General features: G+C 43.4%; 2 protein-coding genes across 3 annotated transcripts in view; one reads left to right on the top strand and one right to left on the bottom strand.

The window, feature by feature from the left end:
- The window catches only part of SASH1 (SAM and SH3 domain containing 1), a 366,232-nt gene that overhangs the window by 219,713 nt on the left and 120,391 nt on the right, over positions 1–26,128 (bottom strand). The window lies entirely within an intron of this gene.
- LOC700425 (large ribosomal subunit protein eL42-like) lies at positions 467–1,395 on the top strand. Its single transcript, XM_078001381.1, has 2 exons — positions 467–494; positions 832–1,395. The coding sequence occupies exons 1-2, from the start codon at positions 467–469 to the stop codon at positions 1,320–1,322; spliced, it is 519 nt and encodes a 172-aa protein (XP_077857507.1). The 3' UTR covers positions 1,323–1,395.

Genomic DNA, 26,128 nt, shown 5'->3' with positions numbered 1-26,128 from the left:
TCTACTGAAAATTAGTGGGGCGTGGTGGCAGGAACCTGTAATCCCAGCTACTTGGAAGACTGAGGCAGGAGAATCGCTTGAACCCGGGAGGCGGAGGTTGCAGTGAGCCGAGACCGCGCCATTGCACTCCAGCCTGGGTGACAGAGTGAGACTCAAACAAATAAACAACAAATAAACAAACAAATAAACCAAAAAACAAGTTCTGCCTGGGAATTATTCCATTAATAATACCACAACAGGTATTTTATTATACACAGCAGGGTCAGACTAGATGATTTCTAAAGCCACTTGTAATTCTGAACTATGAAGATTCGGAAAAATTTGGTAACACATTACAGACAAGAAGCAAATTTCTGGCGAGATGTATACAGATGCCCATGAGGATCAAAAAAGTGGGGGCATCCCATACTGTTTAAGGCAGGAACCAAGAGACTTCAACTCACCATCAAGTTACTCCTGAATTAAGATGAGAACCGCCTCTCCTACAGAGAACGGTAAGATTATATGAAAGCCACCTGACAGGAGAAGAAAAAAAGGAAACACGGAGGGAAATGATCTTTAGAATCACACTTCCTGCTATTTCTCTTTTTTTGCTTAGGAGATACAAAAAATTAAACAGGGGCCGGGCGCGGTAGCTCACGTCTGTAATCCCAGCACTTTAGGAGGCCAAGGCTGGCGGATGACCCGAGGTCAGGAGTTCAAGGCCAGCCTAGCCAACATGGCGAAACACCGTCCCTACGAAAAATTAAAAAAATTAGCCGGTCGTGGTGGCGGGCCCCTGTAATCCCAGCTACTCGGGAGGCTGAGGCAGAAGAATCGCTTGAACCGGAGGTTGCAGTGAGCCGAGATCGTGCCATTGCACTCCAACCTGGGCGACAAGAGGGAAACTCCGTCTCAGAAAAAATAAAAAAGCCTTTCCTGTTAGGCGAGAGCTGCGCAACGCCAGGGTATCGGACGCCGTTTCTCACTTTCATCATATAGACAACAGCCCTGCTGCAAAGATCGTCAACGTACCTAAAACCCGAAGAACCTTCTGTAAGAAGTGTGGCAAGCATCAGCCTCACAAAGTGACACAGTATAAGAAGGGCAAGGATTCTTTGTATGCCCAGGGAAAGAGGCGCTATGATCGGAAGCAGAGTGGCTATGGTGGGCAGACAAAGCCAATTTTCCGGAAGAAGGCTAAGACCACAAAGAAGATTGTGCTAAGGCTGGAATGTGTTGAGCCTAACTGCAGATCCAAGAGGATGCTGGCCATTAAGAGATGCAAGCATTTTGAACTGGGAGGAGATAAGAAGAGAAAGGGCCAAGTGATCCAGTTCTAAACTTCGGGATATTTTTCTTCTGATTTTGAAGAGAAAATGTTGAAGCCCTAGAAAAACTACCTGAGGGAAAATAGTGATATTCTTATGCAATATAAATAAATAAATTAATTAATTAAATTAAATAAAAAAGTAAAAATAAAAGGGAATGTGTTAATAAGAGACCAGAAATTGTTAACTGTTTCCTAGTTATGCAAGAAAAGACTTAAAAGTGCAGCTGGGAAGTATCCACCAACCAAACTGATTTATCAATCTTGTCTTCTAATAAATTTTACCCTATGGGAATGTCCACTTGGCTGTCTCTCGTGCTCTTAAACATGGTTATGGAAAATACTTTTTTCCAACACATTTTAAAGCTCTGGTTAAAACTCTTGCTCTGCTTCTTTGAGATGCCATCATGTTACGTGCATAGAACAAAAGATTCTCACTCACATAATTCATCCCAGGAAACAGAAGATCATTACAGTCTTATCCAGAGTTGATGCATGCTTGCACAATACTTTGGGTAAACAACACCACCACACGTATGATTAATGACATTTGCATGAGTATTTTTAAAAAAGGCAGTGAGCTGAATATAACATTCTGGGAAAAGTATGTGTTGAGTCATTATAAAGGAAAGTTCGATATCCTTTTTTACTACTCATTTTTTAAGTCACAGATCTACCAGGTAATTACTTGAGGAAGACCCATGAGTGCCAGATGCATGGTGGAGCCCTGAGGTTAACCCTCTTTATGTCTGTTCTCTGTCTTTCATGGAAATGCCAACATTTTTGTATCAGAAGGAGCATGATTTTTTTTTTTTTTTTTTTTTTTTGAGACGGAGTCTCGCTCTGTCGCCCAGGCTGGAGTGCAGTGGCGCAATCTCGGCTCACTGCAAGCTCCGCCTCCCGGGTTCACGCCATTCTCCTGCCTCAGCCTCCCGAGTAGCTGGGACTACAGGCGCCCGCCCCTGCGCCCGGCTAATTTTTTCTATTTTTAGTAGAGACGGGGTTTCACCATGGTCTCAATCTCCTGACCTTGTGATCCGCCCACCTCGGCCTCCCAAAGTGCTGGGATTACAGGCGTGAGCCACCGCGCCCGGCAGGAGCATGATTTTTATACTAGTAAAATTCATCTGCCAGCCCTTACAAAGAGACACTCCCATTCCTGTTCCTGAAAAAAAAAAAAAAAAAAAAAGAAAACTCAACTTTTCCTTCAGCTGTAAAATTCCATTGTTTCAGAATCTCAGAAACATATATCTTTCTTCTCACGCCATCTAACTCTTCTCCTTACCAAGTACAGTAAGTCATATGGACTCGCCCCTGTTGTTGAAGGCCATGTTCCTCTCCAGAGTACTTTCCTTCTAATTGCATTTTTTGTGACACACACGGATGCACAGACACACACACACACATAAAGGCTTAGTTATCTCAGTTTTTCTGAGCTGCCTTATACAATTGAAGATATAAATAAATGAACTCTATGAAGAACTCATCAAAAGAGGTGGCACCGTGGCAATGTCTCAATGAGTTTCTCACATATGGAGAGAGAAGCTACAAGTGACAGGACACTGGGGTCATGGTTACTTCTTTAAATAGTGACTTGGTCAAGCTTAGTGAAACAATCCTCCGTTAAGGGAAGTACATAACATGCTCTGCTCCTATGGTTAATGCTGGCCTGAATGAGGTTTGAAATCTAAAAGACATTATTAATATGGGTGAGCAGGCACCGGATTTTCTGCACCATTTCCCTCTCAATGAACACAATTCTTTTTTAAATGGATTGTCTAGGCATAATTGTTTTCCTATGCCTTATAAATGAAACAACTAGGTGCTAGTTATCTAATGAATGTTCTCAAAAATCAGATGATGTTGATTCCAATAGCAAAGAGACACTTAACAAAGAACCCTTGTTCTAGAAATGAGGTCATCTGGACAGTCTATCCATTAAGAAAAAGCCTATTTTGCTTTCAGAGGTCACCTATTGGGGCAGGAAATCCATCTTTCAGCCAGCAAACTAACATCTGGCCTAAGTCTTCTAAGCTGAAATGTCAATTTCCTGATCTGAATGGAACACACATGAAAGAGAAAAAGATGAAAAATACAGATCCTCATGTGCTGAAGAATTCTTCAGCAGCAGCATAAAGATTATTCAAAAAAGAGCTACTTTTTAGTAACCAAAACCAATAAAAACAGTAAAACGTTTGTATGAAATATTTTCTTCTATAATAATGTAAAGATAAATGATAGCAAGGGTACAAATCAATCACTCACTGGTAAATCAATATATAAATCTACTTTAATTTAGACCAACTAATCACAATTTATGGTAATTCATCCCAGGCTGGGTAAGTTTTACTTTTGTGCTGAGAAACGGGAGCAGGAGGAAGCTTACTAGGTGCAAAAGTAATCACAGGTTTTGCTACTATTTTTTTTCTTTTTTTTTTGAGACGGAGTCTTGCTCTGTCACTCAGGCTGGAGTGCAGCGGCATGACCTCAACTCACTGCAACTTCCTCCTCCTGGGTTCAAGCAATTCTCCTGCCTCAGTCTCCTGAGTAGCTGGGATTACAGGTGCCCACCGCTGTGCCTGACTAATTTTTGTATTTTCAGTAGAGATGGGGTTTCACCATGTTGGCCAGACTGGTCTCGAACTCCTGACCTTGTGATCCACCTGCCTCTGCCTCCCAAAGTGCTGGGATTACAGGTGTGAGCCACCATGCCCGGCCTCACTATTTTTTTTTTTTTTTTTTTTTGAGACGGAGTCTCGCTCTGTCGCCCAGGCTGGAGTGCAGTGGCGCGATCTCGGCTCACTGCAAGCTCCGCCTCCCGGGTTCACGCCATTCTCCTGCCTCAGCCTCCCGTGTAGCTGGGACTACAGGCGCCCACAACCGCGCCCGGCTAATTTTTTGTATTTTTAGTAGAGACAGGGTTTCACCGTGGTCTCGATCTCCTGACCTTGTGATCTGCCCGCCTCGGCCTCCCGAAGTGCTGGGATTACAGGCGTGAGCCACCGCGCCCGGCCTATTTTTTTAAATTTTTTTTTATTTTTTATTTTTGAGATGGACTGCCGCTCTGTCACCCAGGCTGGAGTGCAATGGCACGATCTGATCTCGACTCACTGCAACCTCTGCTTCCTGGGCTCAAGCAATTCTCCTGCCTCAGCCTCCTGAGGAGCTGGGACTACAGGCACCTGCCACCAAACCTGGCTAATTTTTTGTATTTTTTGTAGAGACCGGGTTTCACCATGTTAGCCAGGATGGTCTCTGTCTCCTGACCTCGTGATCCGCCCACCTCAGCCTCCCAAAGTGCTAGGATTACAGGTGTGATCCACCATGTCTGGCCCAGCCTCACTATTCTTAACTGATAATTAAATTAATAGGATATAACTTGAAGAGAACTGAGAAGGTGTTTAACCTACGTAAGAAAGTAATTGTTTAAAGCTGTTTAAAAGTGCCATAAACTAGCCAGGCACAGCACACCTGTAGTCCCAACTACTTGGGAGGTTAAGGCTGGAGAATCACTTGAGGCCAACAGTTCAAGGCTGCAGTGTGCTCTAATCGCATGTGTGAGTAGTCACTGCACTTCAGCCTGGGCAACGAAGTGAGACCCCATCCCTTAAACAAAAAAGTGCCATAAAACACTTCACATATAATTCTCTAATTTACCACTCAGTTTACTTTTTGTGTTTTTTTTCGTTTGTTTGTTTGTTTTTTGAGACAGAGTCTCGCTCTGTCACCCAGGCTGGAGTGCAGTGGTGTGACCTTGGCTCACTGCAACCTCCACCTCCTGGGTTCAAGTGATTCTCCTGTTTCAGCCTCCAGAGTAGCTGGAATTACAGGCGTGTGCCACCACCCCCAGCTAATTTTTGTATTTTTAGTAGAGATGAGGTTTTGCCACGTTGGCCAGGCTAGTCTCGAACTCCCGACCTCAGGTGATCTGCCCACCTTGGCCTCCCAAAGTGTTGGGATTACAGGTGTGAGCCACTGCACCCAGCCACTTTTTGTGTGATTTAAACATATTCCATAATTTTGACTAATCTTTCTTCTACCAGTGTACATTATAGAGATTTCTATTGTATGTGTCATTCATTCATTCATTCATTCATTCCTCCATGTAACAAATACTGATTGAGTACCAATTATGTCTGACATGTGCCAGGTCTGGAGTTCTGGATCACCTAGCCTAGTAAGAGAGAGAGAAAAGTAAATAATAGGCATATATACTCCATAAAGAGGTGCTCAGAGGAGAGAATGGCCAACATGATGTGGAACAAGAAGAGCTCATGAAGGAGTTGAGCCCCCTACGAAGGGATTGAGGGGCACAAGTTTCACCAGCCAGTAAGGGAAGTGAAAGGAAAGATTTTCTAGGCAAAGGGAAAAGTCTGGAGATGTTAAAGATTGTAAAGTCCTAGTGTGGAGCGCAGGATGTGACGGTGGAAGTAGGAAGCAGTAACCAGTGTGGCCCTGTATGCCAAGCTCGGAGGGAGGATTTTATTATGTATGCTCCGTTTAGTGGCAAGCATTGCTCTAACTCCACCCCCTTTTATCTTTCAAGCAAGAAACATGAGTAGTAATCCAAGTGCATAATAAAATCTAATTATGACTTAACAGTTACTGTGATAAGAGCAATATGGCGGTCAGGCACAGTGGCTCATGCCTGTAATCCCAGCACTTTGGAAGGCCGAGGCAGGCAGATCACCTGAGGTCAGGAGTTCAAGACCAGCCTGGCCAAAATGGTGAAACCCCGTCTCTATTAAAAATACAACAATTAGCCGGCCACGGTGGCGATGGCTGTAATCTCAGCTACTCAGAAGACCAAGGCACTAGAATTGCTTGAACCCGGGAGGCAGAGGTTGCAGTAAGCCAAGATTACGCCATTGCACTCTAGCCTGGGCAACAGAGTGAGTCTCTGTCTCAAAAAAAATTTTATATATATATATAAATATATATATATATTTATATTTATATATATATATATATATGCGCAGTGGCTCACGCCTGTAATCCCAGCACTTTGGGAGGCTGAGGCAGGCAGATCACCTGAGGTCAGGAGTTCAAGAGCAGCCTGGTCAACTTGGTGAAGCCCTGCTAAAAATATTTTTAAAATTAGCTGGGTGTGGTGGCATGCACCTGTAAACCCAGTTACTTGGGAGGCTGAGGCAGGAGAATCACTTGAGCCCAGGAGGCAGAGGTTGCAGTGAGTTGAAATCGTGCCACTTGCACTCCAGCCTGGGCAACAGAGTGAGCCTCCGTCTCGGGAAAAAAAAAAAAAAAAAAAAAAGATGCTTTTCCCCTACTTCACTCTGCACTTCTCATTCCTGCTACCATGTGAACAAGGAAGTGTTTCCTTCCCCTTCTGCCATGATTGTAAGTTTCCTGAGGCCTCTCCAGCCATGCAAACTGTGAGCCAATTAAACCTCTTTTATTTATAAATTACCCAGTCTAGGGCAGTTCTTCATAGCAGAGTGAGAATGGACTAATACAGAGGTCAAGGATGGAACTGAGGCTCTACCAAGTTAACACATTCGCCTAAGGCTTTTGTTGGTAACCAGGGAGTGGCTCAGTGCACATGTGGCTGGCACAGATGGAAGCAGAAGCACCATGATCCCACAGCACTGGCTTCCTGATTTGGAGGCAGCCTCATGGCAGCAGAGGCATTGGTGGCCCAGTTCCGGGTGAGTTAGTAGACTTGGGGTGCCCAGTCATCCTAGTTTGACCAGAACTACCACAGTTTTAGCACTGGAAATCCCACATTCTGAAAGTCCTCATACTCAGGCTAACTATGACTGTTAGTCACACTATAAAATTGCATTATTCAGCCGGGCGAGGTGGCTCACACCTGTAATCCCAGCACTTTGGGAGGCCAAGACGGGCGGATCACAAGGTCAGGAGATCGAGACCGTCCTGGCTAACACAGTGAAACTCCATCTCTACTAAAAATACAAAAAGTTAGCCGGGCGTGGTGGCGGGCACCTGTAGTCCCAGCTACTCGAGAGGCTGAGGCAGGAGAATGGCATGAACCTGGGAGGCAGAGCTTGCAGTGAGCCAAGATCGCGCCACTGCACTCCAGCCTGGGGGACAGAGCGAGACTCCGTCTCAAAAAAAAAAATAAAAAAAAAAAAATAAAAAAAAAAATAAAAAATAAAATTGCATTATTCCTGAAAGTTCAACCCAGAGTCTATTTCTTTAGTCTTCCCAACAATTCAAGCCATCTATGTATCTTAATAAATATCTTTTTTTAAAAAAACACTAAAGAATCTACTTTTTTCTGCAGCTAAGAACTTGGAGGAAGACAGCCATGAGCAATGGCTATAAGGCTGGAATGGAGAATAAGAATCTGAGAACATTGCCAAACTCAATTGGAAGGACTGGGTGATTTATTGGATGGCAGAGTTGGAGAAAGGGAAGGAATCAAGGCCAATGTCAGGTTTCTGGCTTGTGCAACCAGGCAGGGGACAATGCTACTCACTGAGGCAGGGAACACATATGGGAGCAGGTTTTTTTTTTTTTTTTTTTTTTTTTTTTTGAGACGGAGTCTCGCTCTGCCGCCCAGGCTGGAGTGCAGTGGCCGGATCTCAGCTCACTGCAAGCTCCGCCTCCCGGGTTCACCCCATTCTCCTGCCTCAGCCTCCCGAGTAGTTGGGACTACAGGCGCCCGCCACCGCGCCCGGCTAGTTTTTTTGTATTTTTTTAGTAGAGACGGGGTTTCACCGTGTTAGCCAGGATGGTCTCGATCTCCTGACCTCGTGATCCGCCCGTCTCGGCCTCCCAAAGTGCTGGGATTACAGGCTTGAGCCACCGCGCCCGGCCGGGAGCAGGTTTGAGAGGGAAAAGAATGAATCCAGTTTGACCTGTGTGGAATTTTAACTGTTTTTGGAATAACCATGTCCACAGCTCATGGATAATCTAGAACTAGGAGAGTAGTTTGGGCCAGAGGTGTGTCCTGACTACAAAGGAATCCTTAAATGATTTTCTACCACTTTTCCCCTCAGTTTTTCGTGATCTGATCCCTCCAGCCTGCTGCCCTCCCATTTGCCATTCTAGAGTCATACCGCACTTATGCTTGTTTTTTTTTTTTTTTTTCTGAGACGGAGTCTTGCTCTGTTGCCAGGCTGGAGTGCAACAGCATGATCTCGGCTTCCTGCAACCTCTGCCTCCTGGGTTTAAGCGATTCTCCTGCCTCAGACTCCCAAGTAGCTGGGACTACAGGCATGTCCCACCACGCCCAGCTAATTTTTGTATTTTTAGTAGAGACGGGGTTTCACCATGTTGGCCAGGATGGTCTCAATCTCCTGACCTCGTGATCCTCCCACCTCAGCCTCCCAAAGTGCTGGGATTACAGGCGTGAGCCACTGAGCCCGGCCATGCTTGCTTTTAATGGAGAGCCTCACTCTTCTATTCATGTGGGTCACACGTGTAGCCTCCATACATGGAGCTCAAGTATGCCTGAGCAGCGCCTCCCTTTAATTGGTATCAACTTGCATGCATATCATCCAGGAAGCTCTCCCTGGCCTTCTCATAGCTGGGAGAATTGATCCTCTTCTGTGTCTCTGTAACACCCAACTATTTTCCTGTCACAACAGTTATCCTACTTCTTTGTAATTGCTTACCGAGTTGGATCTCTCATGTTTAATTGCAAGCTCTGTGAAGGGAGGGGCTATGGAGTCTCACTCACTGCTAATACTCCAGTGACTAGCATCAGCTTGGCCCATAGTAGAGATTCATGTATTATGTATTTGATAAAGGAAATCACCAATGGAGACAAAACAGAGCAGTGACTATCAAATGAGGGTGCACATTAGAATCACTGTGACACTTTAAAAAAGTACAGGTGTCCAGGCCCTAGCTAGAATTATATCAGAATCATTGGAGATAGGGCTCAGGTATGTTTATTTTTTATTTTTTGAAAGAGCCACCATTGGCCAGGCATGGGGCTCATGCCTGTAATCTCAGCACTTTGGGAGGCCGAGGTGGGCAGATTACTTGAAGTCAGGAGCTCGAGACCAGCCTGGCCAATGCGGTGAAACCTGCCTCTACTAAAAATACAAAAATTAGCCTGGAATGGTGGCATATGCCTGTAATCCCAGCGACCTGGGAGGCTAAGGCAGGAGAATCATGTAAACCCGGGAGGCAGAGGTTGCAGTGAGCTGAGATCTTGGGTGACAGAGCTAGACCCCTGTCTCAAAACAAAAGGAAGAAAGAAAAGGAAAGAAGAAAGAAAGAAAGAAGGAAAGAAAGAAAGAAAGAAAGAAGGAAAGAAAGAAAGAAAGAAAGAAAGAAAGAAAGAAAGAAAGAAAGAAAGAAAGAAAGAAAGAAAGAAAGAAAGAAAGAAAAAGAAGAGAACAGTTGATCTGGATGGGTGGTCAGGGATGAAATCCATCTGTGTAAGTGAGAATGAAAAACTGTGAAAGGCAAAAATGGGGAACATCAGATTCAAGAGAATGAAGAAAAATGACACAATGTTTGAGAGAGAGAGAGTGGTTCTAAAAGTAGGAGGAGAATTATCATGGCATGATGTCAAGGGAGGTGAGAATGACAGCAAGGAGTAAGGGATCCACAGTGTCCAAAGCAACAGAAGAGTCACAGCAGCAAGAAATGTCAGCTGAGCTTGCATTTTGGAGTAACTGTACTGAGCCTCTGCAATTTCAGGGTCAGGGGAAGGAGTAGAAACTGGATTGCAGCAGACTGAAGGATGACTGGGAGAAAAATAGGTAAACAAATGTGAAGAAGTTTGAAGAAGATGGTTAAGAATGTGAAAGAGTTGAGCAAATTTATAAATTAAGCCGAAAAGAACTAAGTAGAGAAGGAGAGATGGAAGATTTCTTTTTTTTGAGACTGAGTCTCGCTCTGTTGCCCAGGCTGGAGTGCAGTGGTACTATCTCAGCTCACTGTAATCTCCTCCTCCCGAGTTTAAGTGATTCACATGCCCTCAGCCTCCTGAGTAGCTGGGATTACAGGCGCCTGCCACCATGACTGGCTAATTGTTATATTTTCAGTAGAGACGAGGTTTCACCATGTTGGCCAGGTTGGTTTCGAACTCCTGACCTCAAATGATCCACCTGACTCGGCCTCCCAAAGTGCTAGGATTACAGGCATGGGCCCGGCTGAGAGATGGAAGGTTTAAGAGATGCTACTGTTAGACCAGGATCCCAGAGGAGATGAAGATGGTAATATTATTATCTTTTTTTTTTTTTTTTTTTTTTTGAGGCGGAGTCTTGCTCCGTCGCCCAGGCTGGAGTGCAGTGGCCGGATCTCGGCTCACTGCAAGCTCCGCCTCCCGGATTTATGCCATTCTCCTGCCTCAGCCTCCTGAGTAGCTGGGACTACAGGCGCCCGCCACCTCGCCCGGCTAGTTTTTTTTTTGTATTTTTTAGTAGAGACGGGGTTTCACTGTGTTAGCCAGGATGGTCTCGATCTCCTGACCTCGTGATCCGCCCGTCTCGGCCTCCCAAAGTGCTGGGATTACAGGCTTGAGCCACCGCGCCCGGCCGGTAATATTATTATCACCACCATTTGTACATATATTTTAATAAATTTATATGTATACCATTTATATATGAAAGTTAAAAATTTACACGTATGAGAAATTATCACTGTAGGACTTTTCTCTTTTAGAAGTCAAACAGACTTCTCCTTTCCTATTAACACATTTTTCTTACCCAATCATAACAATAGAATTGATCAGATTTAATTATTCTAAGTAAGGAGGCAAGGACTGCATTCTAATTACATTTCCCTTATGCTATGCCCAGACCATCTTCAATGGATTTCAGTTCAACAAATATTTACTAAGCATCTATTTTGTACTAAGCATTGGGAATGTGAAAATAAATTGTAAATCCTGATTTTGATGAGCTTAGTCTAGTGAGGGAGACAGCGCATAAGTAGGTTGGTGTAAATGTTATCACAGTTTTTACCATTACTTTCAAAGACTGCAGTCAGCCAGGTGCCATGTTTGATCCCCATTATATTCCTGAAGGCAGAAATGACAGTATTTTTAAGCACAGCAATCTCAGGCGTTCCTCTATTTCAGTAGATCATAGGACAAAGAGCTTCATTTTGATCTTTCATGCGCATATACTCATTTGCCATTACCTTTTTTTTTTTTTTTTTTTTTTAAAGAAGGAGTTTCACTCTTGTAACCTAGGCTGGAGTGCAATGGCGCAATCTTAGCTCACTGCAACCTTTGTCTCTGGGTTCAAGTGATTCTCATGCCTCAGCTTCCCAAGTAGCTAGGATTACAGGCATGTGCCACCACGCCCAGCTCACTTTTTGTATTTAGTAGAGATGGTGTTTCATCACATTGGCCAGGCTGGTCTTGAACTCCTGACCTCAAGTGATCTGCCCGCCTTGGCCTCCCAAAGTTTTGGGATTACAGGCGTGAGCCACCGCGCCTGGTCTGCCATTACTTTCAATGGCCAAAACCGTGATTACGGTTGCACCAACCTAATACTATCAATCCTGTGTGATAAAGGAATGCACAAGGTACTTTATGAACAAAGAGACTGGACAGTTAATGCAGACTCGAGGCATCATGGAAGACTTCTTGCGAGAGGCTTCATCTGAGTTAAGAAGTACTGAAGGAAGAATCAAAATTACCCAGCCATGTGGTGGCTAAACTGGACTCAGACTATGAGAACAACAGGAGCAAAGGCACAAAGACAAAAATGACATTATGTGTCACTTTCAACCGAGCTCTCTCTTTTAAAAAACACAAGTGAAGGCTGGGTATGGTGGCTTATGCCTGTAATACCAACACTTCCGGAGGCTGGAGGAGGAGAATCTCTTGAACCCAGGAGTTCCAGACCAATACAAGTGGGAGAATGGCTGAACCCAAAGCTCAGGGCAGGTGGATGGTCAAACACTTTGCACCTTGTAGGTTGTGAGCAAAGGAGGTTGTTCTTAAAAGACCTGAAAGGGCCCACCCTTTGTCTTTTGGTGCTTCCTAATTTCCTTTCTGGGGTGGTAATCTTCACTTTATTTTGAAGAGCACCATGTACCAGGGACAGTCCCTTGGTTGAGTAGATGATTCCAAAGCCTGCTGTAACAGAATACACACATGAGGGAAAAAGGGAGTAAAATTTGGAACACTTTACTAATGTGCAGGTCACACCTGCCCAAAGGCCAGCCAGAAGTGGTGCTGCTATCAAGGGGCAGCCCATACACCAATAATGTACCTTGATATTTTCTAGCAGCGGCGCCAATCAGCTTTTTTCAGAGGGTCTCGTCCAGATCTTTCCACTGGCTCTGTGATCTGAAGTAAAGTATTCTCTCTTTATCCTTAGGGGATAGATTCTCAGACCCCCAGTGAATTCCTGAAACCATGGATAGTACTGAACCCTATAGATACTGTTTTTTCTCATACATACAGTTTAATTTATAACATAGGTACAGTAATAAATTAACAACTAATGATAAAATAGAACAATTACAACCATATGCCAGCATCACTGCTCTTGTACATTGGGGCCATTATGAGGCAAAATAAAGGTGACCTCAACAGCAATACGGTGATAGTTAACCTGATAACTGAGTCACCTACTAAGCAACTACTGTGTAGACCACATGGGTACAATGGACAGAGGAAGGATTCACATCCTGGGACGGATGTTGCTGGACAGCACAAAATTTCATTATGTTCCTCAGAATGGCATACAATTTAAAACTTATACGTCGGGTCAGGTGCGGTGGCTCATGCCTGTAATCCCAGCACTTTGGGAGGCCCAGACGGGTGGATCACCTGAGGTTGGGAATTGGAGACCAGCCTGACCAACGTGGGGAAACCCTGTCTCTATCAAAAATACAAAATCAGCCGGGTGTGGTGGCACATGTCTGTAATCCCAGCTATTCGGGAGGCTGAGGCTGGGAACTGCTTGAACCTGGGAGGCAGAGGTTGCAGTGAGCTGAGATCATGCCATTGCACTCCAGCCTGGGCAACAAGAGCAAAACTGCATCTCAAAAACAAACAAACAAAAAACGTACACATCGTTTATTTATTGATTTTTCCATTTAATATTTTAGGACCGAGGTTGACTGTGGGTAACGAAAATCGAGGAAGAAACCATGAATAAGGGGGGACTACAGTAATTCACCATCTCCCAGGTTCCTTAACTCCAAATTGAAGGGGGTAAAAAAAGATGTCTGGGGCTTTTCCCATATTCCATAATAGAAGAATGGTCAAATAAATGATGATATGATATCTTGAAGAAATAATATCTATGTATCAAATTGTTAATACTGTATAAAATATATAACAGCATGGGAAAATATTCTCTGTGTGAAAAACTTTAAGAAATTAGCAGTATATATGCCCATAAAGGTGAGAAAAGAAGCTGCCAATGTTCTATGGCTGTGTTGCAGTACAGTAAGGACCTCAGTAAATGTTTTTTGAACAAATAAATAAATGAATGTCAAATGAAAGTTGTTGATGCATTCGGGTGGTAAGATTTTGAATAAACTCTCTGAAAATTTTTCTATACTGTTACTATGCTGTTTAATGATAAGCATAATGTTAATAATAAACATTGATTATTTACTGTATACAGGCACTGCCCTGTATATTAAATATTTTGTAATGCTACCTATTCATTGCCTGGCAAAACATGTCTCCTGTTTGTCTATTTCCAGACTCAGGCATTCACGGAGACAAATTCATTGCCAGCCAGACATAGAAGTGCCCTAAAAATTGGACTGGTGAATAAATGAATGAATGAATGCCTCCATGAATGACAGTGGCAGAAACTGAGGGCCATGACACTAGTGCCTTAGACCAAAAGGTCTCTGTGTGATACATGGGGATGCATTCTCAGTCTAAGTTCTGGGCTTCTAGATTATCTATGTAAATAATTGCTAGTATTAGAATTACTGAGTTGCTGAAGCTGAGAGACAAAGGGTTCTTTTCTAAACAGTTTCAGAAAGCACAACCTTTTACATAACTTATGATAGTTCCTGAATGCCTCACTGTTAAATAATGGAATGCATTGCTAAAGGTTGCCATATTATAGCATTTCCAAAAAGGCAGGAATGCACTATGGCAAATATTTCATGAATGGAACCTGAATGAATCCAGTATCCAACAAAAGGAAGCAGATGTTGTGAGTCCCATTAAAATTTTTTTTTCCCTCAATATTTTCTCAAACCTCCTAAATAATAACAAATATTCAGGAACCACTTCTTTTGATCCACCTGTAGTGTTTAACTTTCCTGGTTTTCCAGGTTTCGTGATAAACATGGTGTCACAGATGAACAAGAGCTCTTTATTGGACCAAATTTTATCACTGGCTTATGCATGCAAGGGTTCTGTAGAGACCACTGGAATTTCTTGTCTTCATCCAAGAGAAGTATTTAGCCTTTGGTCAGTAATACAAGCAATTTCACCCTTGATTTTTCTTGCATACACAGTCTACCTTCTTTGCTATTCATCTCCAGATTTTCCAATGAAAGCCACTATTTTTGAAGTTGCTCTGTGCCGTTGGCTGTTTCTCCTGATTCCTTCCCTTTCCAGCTAACTCAGAATGGAGTGCAAAGTCAGCCAGGTGCCATGTCTGATCACCATTATATTCCTCAAGGCAGAAGTGGCAGTATTTTTAAGCACAGTAACCTCAGAGATTCTTCCATTTCAGTAGCTCATATGACAAAGAACTTCATTTTGATCTTTCATGCACATTTATACCCAAGATACACACCTCTTCTCATAATTCTATATCCCCTGACATACTAGAGCTGAGGCACCTCTGTAAAGCAATCATAAATACTGCCTGCATCATCTCAACATATGGTGACTGATTTCTCTCAAAAAAAGTTTAATATCTACGATGAAAAAACAACAAAACATTTCATAATCCAATGGTGTCAAACACCACTCCTCTCTTGGTGTATAAAACAAAATGTCTAATTTTCAGGGCCTCGGAGGAGAAAAATGGAGACTCCAAATAATGCGCTGCCCAGTATTTCCTGAGAGCTTTCTTCCAATCATAGATGCATTCTGGGCAAGCCAATTAATCTGGGCATGATGCCCCGAAGTGGGCAGTGTGCTGTTTGAAGTCAATAACAGTGTGACATATATCTATGCTCTGTACCCACTTAATTTGTCCCTGGCTGGAATACATGAACTTTTATTTGTGCTATTATCATCATATCCTGTCTAGACAGAAAACAGCTTCAGAGTGGCTCCCTTCATATTCAGTGCATTACAAATAAAGAGGCCAGTCTGCCCCACGCTGCCTACGCTTGGGACTCTGGTGGGTTCCCTCTCAGCTTCTCTCACTGAAAACAGCAGAAACAGAGGGAAGACCATTGAAGCTGCTGCCAACTGGAAACACCTAGATAAGGGTAAAACTTGACAAGACATTGTAAACATTGCACTCTGACTCCAGTAATATTATATTCTCAGTAAATCATTTGGAAAAATAATAAAAGATTTTATATCAAGCTGGGCAGAAGTAATGTTTGAACTATATTTTGATTCTAATTTAAAAACACTGGTGCTCCAGGAAATCAATGAACAAAAGGAGGACTGTATCCTCAAGGCTGTGAGGGGAAGAATCTATTGGTCACAGCACAGGGATTTAGGAAGGTTGAAATGCCCATGGGTGTGGCAGGCTAGTCTTAGTTTTGAGGTTTTTATTTTTTCCTTGAGACAGGGTCTTGATCTATTGCCCAGGCTGGAGTGTAGTGGCACAATCATGGCTCACTGAAGGCTTGACCTTCCAGGCTCAAGTGATCCTTCTACCTCAGCCTCCTGAATAGCTGGGACTACAGGCACGCACCACCACACCCACCTAATTTTTAATTTTTCTGTAGAGATGGGGTCTCACTATGTTGCCCAGGCAGGTCTTGAATTCCTGGGCTCAAGCAATCCTCTCACCTTGGCCTCCCAAAGTACTGAGATTACAGGCATGAGCCACTGTGCCTGGCTTAGTTTTGAGATTTTGACAGGGCAAGAAAGCTCCCATAACTAAAGTGAGGAAATCTCTTAAATTTAAAAAAGTTTGAATTTATATAAAACTGATTAACTAACGGCATTACCTGCATCATAAAAAAGTACTGTCTTTTAAACATTCATCAGGGAATCTAAGGTAGTAGTTGAACAGATGGGCTTTGGCTTCAGACAAACTTCAACTTCCAGCAAGTTACTCTCTCAGGTTCACTTTCTCAGTTATTAAATGGGGTCAATAACAGTGCCTATGACATAGTGTTGATAAGACAAATACAAAAGTTAGCTTGCAAAACACTGAACACCATGAGTGCCACATAGCAAATGATCAATAAAAACTTATTAGATACTTTAAAAATTATTATGTGGAAAAGCACTTACTATCATTTCTACCTGGCATAAAGGAAGCAGTCACAGTCAATATATGATCATAGTGGTTATTACATTTTTCATTTAAATTCTATTTAATAACAGTAATAAATAGTAGCTCATTTGATCCCTTAAATGCTTGCAGATCATTAACTGCTTTAAAAATCATTTATACTGGGTGGAATGCAGTGGTTCATGCCTGTAATCCCAGCACTTTGGGAGGCCGAGGTGGGCGGATCACCTGAGGTCAGGAGTTCAAGACCAGCCTGACCAACATGGTGAAACACCAGCTCTACTAAAAATACACAGAATTAGCCGGGCATGATGGCAGGCGCCTGTAATCCCAGCTATTCAGGAGGCTGAGACAGGAGAATCGCTTGAACCCAGGAGGCAGAGGTTGCAGTGAACCGAGATCGTGCCACTGCACTACAGCCTGGGCTCGACAGAGCGAGACTCCGTCTCAAAAAAAAAAAAAAAAAAAAGTCATTTATACCATTTTTCATTAATAGACCTGAAACTTAGGAGAGCAAAAGGAATTCTAAACCCACCCTCTCTTTCTTATCCCTCCTCTTGAACTAAAGACAGTGATGATGTTGGGGTGGAAAAGCAAGAAAGAAAATAGAAAGAATGCCTATTTCCAAACTTTTGTTTGAGGACCTAAAATGAAAACGTATGCTGTAGAATAAAGGGAAATGACTGTGAATGTCTTAGAAATAACTCCTAGATTCAGGCACAACATAATACATTCAGCGGGCTCAGTAAATTCCTCATTACCATATAAATTGTGTTCAAGTCTGATCTAATAGGATATGATTAATAATTGGAATTTGTTTTCTTCAAGAAGCTGAATGATTGAAGGGACTCTGATACAGTTTAAAGGACCATTTCGAAATTGATCAAGTACTTTTTGTTTTGTATAAACAAAAGTATTCTGATTAGAATTAGAATGAGCTCCTTGTGGATACTGAGTGGGGAAGTGTGTAGCTGTGGCCTTGGAGGTGCATGAGTTCACCACAGGAAGTGGGGCTGCATCCACTCACCATATGGCTTTTAAAATGAGAATTACAGAAATTATGGCTGCTCCGGGACAGGACTTCTGATTCCATGTTGTTTATTCTCTGATTAGAATACCTGGTAAGGCTTCCAGTGTCGCTTGGGCTACATCCCACTCCTTTTCGTTTTCTCTCTAGACCATTTCTGAGACGCAAAAGCTTGTTTCTGGTGTAAACTGAATGCAACCTGAGTTCCTTATGAAAATCTGGACAGGAAAACACTGAGCTTATGCTAAAGGTGATTTTCAGAGGAACAAGGTTTCCTTGTTGAAGTTGTCCAAAATTCAGAGCTATGCAAGGGGGAGGGAAGGATTAGCAAGTTAAGGGAAATAAAACCAGCAAAATAAGTCCTTTGATGAGGAATTAAGGCAATGTGTTCAAGCCAGTTGACACAATTACAGCTCCCAGTTCTCTGCCAGAAGGAGCAGGTAGCAGTATCTAATTCCATTCCCCACCCTACACTCGGCATGCAGCCGCACGTGCCACAGCCACCAAGGCCCCTGTCAATTAGAAACAGCATTAAAATGACATGCCATCTGCTCTACAAATGTCATCGAGCTCGTGCCACCTGTTGAGGGGTTGTGGGGGCAGTGGAAGGGTAAAAAGTCTCAACATAGGTTTGTGTATTTATACAAACAAAGAGCCGTTTGATTCAATGTTCTCCCTCTTCCACCACCCTCTCCTACCCTTCTTTGCCAGAAATCTTTTTGAATAGTTTTGCAGCAGTATTTTCTGCCCAGAAGAGCATTTAAATACCATGCCCCAGGAATCACAGGACATTGAAAAATATGTGATATACCCCAATTAGTAGGGAAAGTAATAGCTTGAAGCCATTCATGAGCCATCCCCCACTTGCATTCACAAATAAACACGAAGGAAAAGTGCAGCCAAGAGGATTTGCGCTGAATGAATTTTCTCCGGGTGAATACTAAGACACCGGAATGGGTATACAGGAGATTATGGAAGCTCTTTTCCAAAGATCTGGACATTAGGAATAGTATGTCCGAATCAGGATATCATGTCAGTTTCCGTAAGCTTCCCTCCTAGTCTCTGCTAATGTAGTTTCCCCGCTTCTACAATATCTGTGCCCAAGTTTGAGGTTTGGTTCAGTTGATCTCTCCTCTCTCTGCCACTAACTCCTAAGACTTCGTTTTTTTTGTTGTTGGGAAGGGATGTTGTTTTGTTTTGCTGGTGTCATTTAGTGAATCTTCCTCCTCAATCCCTCCACATCCCACTGAATCTCTGTTGACACTTCTACCTGTCCTTCAAGACACAACACGATGCCACCTCCCCAGGAAGCTTTTCTTGACTGTCTCTTCTCATCCAAAAAGAGCCACAGCCTCCTTCTTCTTCTCCTCCTCCTCCTCCTCCTCCTCCTCCTCCTCTTATCCCTGTAGGATAATAGAACCTATCTCCTAAGGTTAGAATTAACTTATATAATGAATATAAAGGCACATCTAAAGCCTAGCATAAATGGTCAATAAACTTTAGCTAATTTTACTTTATGCATTAGTTAGTTTAATTCTCAGAGCATATTTTTATTCAGTGCTACTACTAATTTTGTTTTCAGTTTAGAGATGAGGAAATGGGTATTTCTAAAGGTTAAGAAGCTTGCCTATGGTCATTCACTCAGCTTTAAGTGCCAGAGCACAATTTTTAAAATATTGCCTTCATGCTTTTTGGTTGTTGTTGCTGTCATTGTTATTAATAGACAGGATCTCACTCTGTCACCCAGGCTGGAGTACAGTGACATGATTTATAGCTCACTGCAGCCTCAAACTCCTAGGTTCAAGCAATCCTCCCACCTCAGCCTTCCAAAGCGCTGAGATTACAGGCATGAGCCACCATGCCTGACCACCTTCATGGTTTTTGATGACTAAGTACTATCTAGAGTATTGCTTCTTTTTTCTTCCTGATCAGGCTTATGGAAGTATAATTAACACACTAAAAATCATGCTTTTTATTGCACAACACTATGAGTATTACAGTCATGTAACCAGCATGACAGTCAAGATATAGACAGTTCCATCACCCCACAGACTACCCTCATGCTATTTAACAGTCAACTCGTCCCCCGACCACCAAACTCCAGAAAACACTGATCTGATTTCTATCCTTACTGTTTTGACTTTTTCTAAAAATGTCATACACATGGAGTCATATAGTATGCAGCTTTTTGAGTCTAGATCCTTTCACTTAGCAAGAAGCAAGCATTTGAGACGCATCCAGGTGACTCAGTGTATGAGAAGTTTCTTGCTTTTTATTGCTGAGCCGTATTCCACTGTGTGGATGTACCAGAGTTCACCCATTTACCAGTTGAAGCAGGTTTGAAAATTGTTTAGTTTTTCTTGATTGTGAACAAAGCCATGATAAACATTCAAGGAAAGGTTTTCTTTTCTTTTTTTTTTTTTTTTTTGCTTTTTTGAGACAGGGTCTTGCCCTGTCGCCCAGGCTGGAGTGCAGTGGCATGGTGCCATCTTGGCTCACTGCAACCTCCCTGTCCCAGGCTCAGGTGATCCTCCTACCTCAGCCTCCCGAGTAGCTGCAACTACAGGTGCCTGCTGCCACATTCAGCTAATTTTTCTATTTTCAGTAGAGATGGGGTTTCACCATATTGGCCAGGCCGGTCTCAAACTCTGGGCTCAGCAATCTTCCTGCCTCGGCCTCCCAAAGTGTTGGGATTACAGGGTTAGCCACCGCATCTGGCTGACAGGTTTTATTTGAAAATAGGTTTTCATTTCACTTTTTAATACCTAGAAATGGGATTGGTAGGTCATAGGGAAAGTTTGCATGTATGTTTAATTTTATTAGAAATTTAGGTGTGGTGGCGGGCACAGTGGCTCATGTCTGTAATCCCAGCACTTTGGGAGGCCAAGGCAGGTGAATCACGAGGTCAGGAGTTTGAGACCAGCCTGGCCAACATGGTGAAACCCTGTCTCTACTAAAAAATAAAAAAATGAGCTGGGCATGGTGGCGGGCGCTTATAATCCCAGCTACTCGGGAGGCTGAGGCAGAAGAATCGCTTGAACCTGGGAGGCAGAAGTTGCAGTGAGCCGAGATCGCGCCACTGCACTCCAGCCTGGGCGACAGAGTGATACTCCGTCTCAAAAAAAAAAAAAAAAAAAATTAAAAAAGAAAAGAAAATTTATTTTTATTTATTTATTTATTTATTTTGAGACGGAGTCTCGCTCTGTTGCCTAGGCTGGAGTGCAGTGGCCAGATCTCAGCTCACTGCAAGCTCCACCCCCGGGTTCACGCCATTCTCCTGGCTCAGCCTCCCGAGTAGCTGGGACTACAGGCGCCCGCCACCTCGCCCGGCTAGTTTTTTGTATTTTTTAGTAGAGATGGGGTTTCACCGTGTTAGCCAGGATGGTCTCGATCTCCTGACCTCGTGATCCGCCTGTCTCGGCCTCCCAAAGTGCTGGGATTACAGGCTTGAGCCACCGCGCCCGGCCAAGAAAAGAAAATTTAAAAAGAAGCTTAGGTGTGGTGGTGCATGCCCGTAATTCCAGCTATTCAGGAGGCTGAGGCCGGAGGATCACTTGAGCCCAGGAGTTTGAGACCAGCCTGAGCAACATAATGAGATCCTAGCTCAAAAAGCAAACAAAACAAAACAAAACAAAACAAACAAACACCTGTCAGACTGATTTTCTACACCAATAGGCAATGCTTGAGAGTTTCCTTTGCTCTGCATCTTTGCCAGCATTTGCCATTACCAGCCTTCTTTTTTTTTTTAAAGTCATTCTAACAGTTATTTTGTTGTTTTTTAAATTTGCATTTTCCTGATGACTAATTATGTTGACTATCTTTTCATGTGTTCTGTTAAATCTTTTGCCCATTTTAAAAATTATGCTATTTTCTTATTATTGAGTTTTGAGATAACTGAATATATATTTTGGATACAAGTCCTTTATTCAAACACATACTTTGCAAATATTTTCTCTCAGTGTGTGATTGCCTTTTCATTTTATAGCATCTTTCAAGGAGAATTTTAAACTTTGACTAAGTCCAATTTATCCATGTTTTCTTTTATGAATCATATCTTGTTTTAGTGACAAAATCTTATTTACCAAAGTCACAGCAATTTTACATTGAGGTCTACGATCTATTTTTTTTTTTTTTTCACATATGGATGTCCCATTGTTCCAGCACCAGTTGTTAAATAGATAGAGCAGATATTTGAACTCAAGCTTTTCTGATTCTAGAGGTTAAGTTTGTTTTGTTTTGTTTTATTTGTTTTGTTTTGAGACAACGTTTCACTCTTGTCGCCGACTGGAGTGCAGTGTCACAAACTTGGCTCACTGCAACCTCCGTCTCCTGGGTTCAAGAGATTCTCCTGCCTCAGCCTCCCAAGTAGGTGGGACTACAGGCATGCACCACCACGTCTGGCTAATTTTTGTATTTTTAGTAGAAACAGGGTTTTACCATGTTGGGCAGGCTGGTCTTAAACTCCTGATCTCGTTTAAGAGGTGGTTCACCCTCCTTGGCCTCCCAAAGCGCTGGGATTACAGGCGTGAGCTACTGTGCCCAGCCTAGAGGCTAAGTTTTACCATGTACTTCTTGTACTATGCTCGTTTATATTTTTAATTTTCTATTGGATTCTAAATTCTGCCAGACTTCCCTACAATCCCCTAGCATGGTGCCTTGAACATATATGTCCTCACTGAACACTCCTAGGTTGACTTTTAAATGGAAGATGGAATATTAATTACTCAAAACTGTCCAGTTTTTGTTCTCCTTTGCCTAAGAAATGAATGATACCTTTGTACATGTTGTGTATGTGTTTAGAGCTCTGACCCAACCAACATGCTGGCAAAGGTCACCTGTCTAATGTTTATAATTGACCTTCATACCTTAAGTCTTTTAATACAAGGAGAGACGAACTAGCCTTTTTTTTCTTTTTTCTTTTTTTTTTAAAGCAACATGAGAAGGTAACATGAGCCTCCATCTACTAACGATATGAGGACAATTGCCTTTCTTCTGATCACATTCCTGCCTGTTGCACAAGCCGGGGCTGTCTGAAGGAATGATCATTTGCCAATCTGTTCTGACCAGTGGGCAGGGCCAGCTCAGAGACAATCTGGGGCCAGAACTAGTGGGTGGATATGGGTGGAGGTGGGAAATATGCCACACTAGTGTAACTGAGATTAACTGAGGTCTTGATTCTGATCCTAGAGTAAATAAGCTAGTGCAGGCAAGCCCTTCGTGTGACCTTCAGCTTCGTGAATTTATAAGCAAAGGCCTTTCTGTAACTCACAGAGGGCAAGGCCAGCAAACCATTGCTTAGCCTTTACCACTGAAAAGGCAGAAAGGCTTGCACAGTCTATTTGAAAAGATGTTGTCTTTATACTCCATCACTCTTTTTGGATTATAATAACCTTCAGTTCTCACTGAATATTCCATATTCTTTTTTCCCCCCAGGAAGCATAACTACAAGCACCAAGCCATTCCTGATGGGATCACTTAGAGAAAGATAATCTGGTTTTTTTTTTTGTTTTTTTTTTTTGACAGAGTCTTGCTCTGTCACCTAGGTTGGAGTGCAGTGGTATAATCTCGGCTCACTGCAACCTTCACCTCCTGAGTTCAAGCAAGTCTCCTGCCTCAGTCTCCTGAGTAGCTGGGATTACAGGCGTGTGCCACCAACGCCTGGTTAATTTTTGTATTCTTAGTAGACATGGGATTTCGCCATGTTGGTCAGGCTGGTCTCGAACTCCTGACCTCATGATCCACCTGCCTCGGCCTCCCAAAGTGCTAGGATTATAGGCCTGAGCCACTGCATCTGGTAGAGGAAGAAAATCTCATGCACTGACAAGGAACAATTCTATTTTCTAGATATAAGAAACTACATCACAAGACAGTAAAGCAGAAAATACTTTAAAAAGCTCCTAAGTTGCTGGGTGCAGTGGCTCACGCGTGTAATCCCAGCACTTTTGAAGGCTGAGGCGGGTGGATCATCTGAGGTCAGGAGTTCGAGACCAGCCTGACCAACGTGGTGAAACCCTGTCTCTACTAAAAACACAAAATTTAGCCGGGCGTGGTGGCACATGCCTGTAATCCTAGCCACTTGGGAGGCTGAGGCAGGAGAATCGCTTGAACCTGGGAGGCAGAGGTTGCAGTGAGCCGAGATCGCTCCATTGCATTCCAGCCTGGGTAACAAGAGTGAAACTCCATCTCAAAAAAAAAAGAAAAAAAAGCTCCTAAGTTTTTGATGAACAACTGATATGATACCTGAAAGGTTCTTTGCCCGGGACCCATTACAGAGCAAGTTCTTTAAAATGCCATATTGTTACCCCTTATTATACATTTTGGGGGGAGCGGTATTTACCATCTTTTTTTTTTTTTTTTTGAGATGGAGTCTCGCTGTGTCGCCCAGGCTGGAGTGCAGTGGCGTGATCTCGGCTCACTGCAAGCTCCGCCTCCCGGGTTCACGCCATTCTCCTGCCTCAGCCTCCCGAGTAGCTGGGACTACAGGCGCCCACAACTGCGCCCGGCTAATTTTTTGTATTTTTAGTAGAGACGGGGTTTCACCGTGGTCTCGATCTCCTGACCTTGTGATCCGCCCGCCTCGGCCTCCCAAAGTGCTGGGATTACAGGCGTGAGCCACCGCGCCCGGCCTTTACCATCTTTTTAACTGTGGCAAAATACCATTATTAAATTTTGCCCAAGGTGCAATATGTATATACACTTATATGTGTGCATGCATACGCACACGTACACAAACACATGCGAGACACCATAGAAGAAGTGAAACAGAGGGGCATGGAGGTTAGGAATCCAGAGAAAAAGATGGATCCAGAGATATCCAAGAAAGAGATCAAAGATAGTGAGGACACTGTGGCTGGTTATACTTCTTGCTTATCTCATGGTACATCTGTGAGTGTTCAGGCTGTCTCTCTTCCGTGTTTTCTGCTCTCATATCACCACAGATCTCCTGCTAGGATCATGGCACCTCTTCGGTGCTTTGCACATCTTGAACATTATGAGTCAGCTGAGTTATTTCAGAAAAAAATTAAATTAAATATATTTGTTGTGCAAATATTACTGGAAAAGTCATCAAACCCTGAGCCAAGTGACCAATTAAGCAAAATTCTACTAAGGGATTTGCTTTCCACCAAAATAAAGCCAAGTTAAGTTGACTAAGAGGCTGAGCAGACATTTTAATAACCTAATTCAACAAGCAGCTGCCTAATTCAACAAGCAGCAGGAGGGAGATGACAGGTCATTCTGGTAGGGCTGGATTCTTAGGATCAGTCATACATCAACCTTTGAAGCCTGGGATCAGCAAGGGGTGGAATAACAGTAAATACAATCAGATGCATGGAGCCTTGGGGCAGCCACGGAACCTGGTTCATAAATATCTTGTTCCAGGAGGATGCTATTAGTTAATGGGCTTGGCAGCTCCTTATACTGTAAGCTCTTTTAGGGTAGGGCTTCCAGCTTCCTCTCCAGTTGCCTATAAAGGTTGTGCTGGCCAGGCACAGTGGTTCACACCTGTAATCCCAGCACTTTGGGAGGCCGAGGCAGGCAGATCACAAGGTCACGGGTTTGAGACCAGCCTGACCAACATAGTGAAACCTGTCTCTACTAAAAATACAAAAATTAACCAGGCATGGTGGCACACGCCTGTAATCCCAGCTACTCAGGAGGCTGAGACAGGAGAATCGCTTGAATCCGGGAGGCAGAGGTTGCAGTGAGCCAAGATCGAGCTACTGCACTCTAGCCTGGGTGACAGCGAAACTCTGTCTCAAAAAATAAGAAAGAGAGAAAGAGAGAGAGAGAAAGAAAGAAAAAGAAAGATGGACAGAAAGAAAGAAAGAAAGAAGAAGAAAAGAAGAAAGAGAGAGAGAGAGAGAGAGAAAGAAAGAAAGGTAGGCTATGCTGAGGATGTGGCAAGCAGCCAGTTCTCTGGGTCACTCAAGGATGACTAAGAGGAGCTGTCACCCTATATGTTTACAAATACCAAGGCCTGGTCATCTGACCCACCTCTGCTTGAGCACATTGCACAAAGTGAGTTCCTAGAGGTACATTCCCATTCCTGTGGCCAGGATGAACCTCTCCCAATTCTTTTTTTTTTTTTTTTTTGAGACGGAGTCTTGCTCTGTCACCCAGGCTGGAGTGCAGTGGCCGGATCTCAGCTCACTGCAAGCTCCGCCTCCCGGGTTTACGCCATTCTCCTGCCTCAGCCTCCCAAGTAGCTGGGACTACAGACGCCCGCCACCTCGCCCGGCTAGTTTTTTTGTATTTTTAGTAAAGACGGGGTTTCACCGTGTTAGCCAGGATGGTCTCGATCTCCTGACTTCGTGATCCGCCCGTCTCGGCCTCCTAAAGTGCTGGGATTACAGGCTTGAGCCACCGCGCCCGGCGAACCTCTCCCAATTCTTGAGTGCAGCTGATTTCTGAGACACAGTGGTTCTGCACAGGCTGTTGGGCGATGTGTTCTACAGCCTCTTTCTCAGGGGGAAAGGAGGGATG

This window comes from Macaca mulatta, chromosome 4 (genome assembly GCF_049350105.2).
Source record: "Macaca mulatta isolate MMU2019108-1 chromosome 4, T2T-MMU8v2.0, whole genome shotgun sequence".
NCBI classification, from domain to species: Eukaryota; Metazoa; Chordata; class Mammalia; order Primates; family Cercopithecidae; genus Macaca; species Macaca mulatta.
This window is presented reverse-complemented; position numbering and strand designations above follow the sequence as displayed.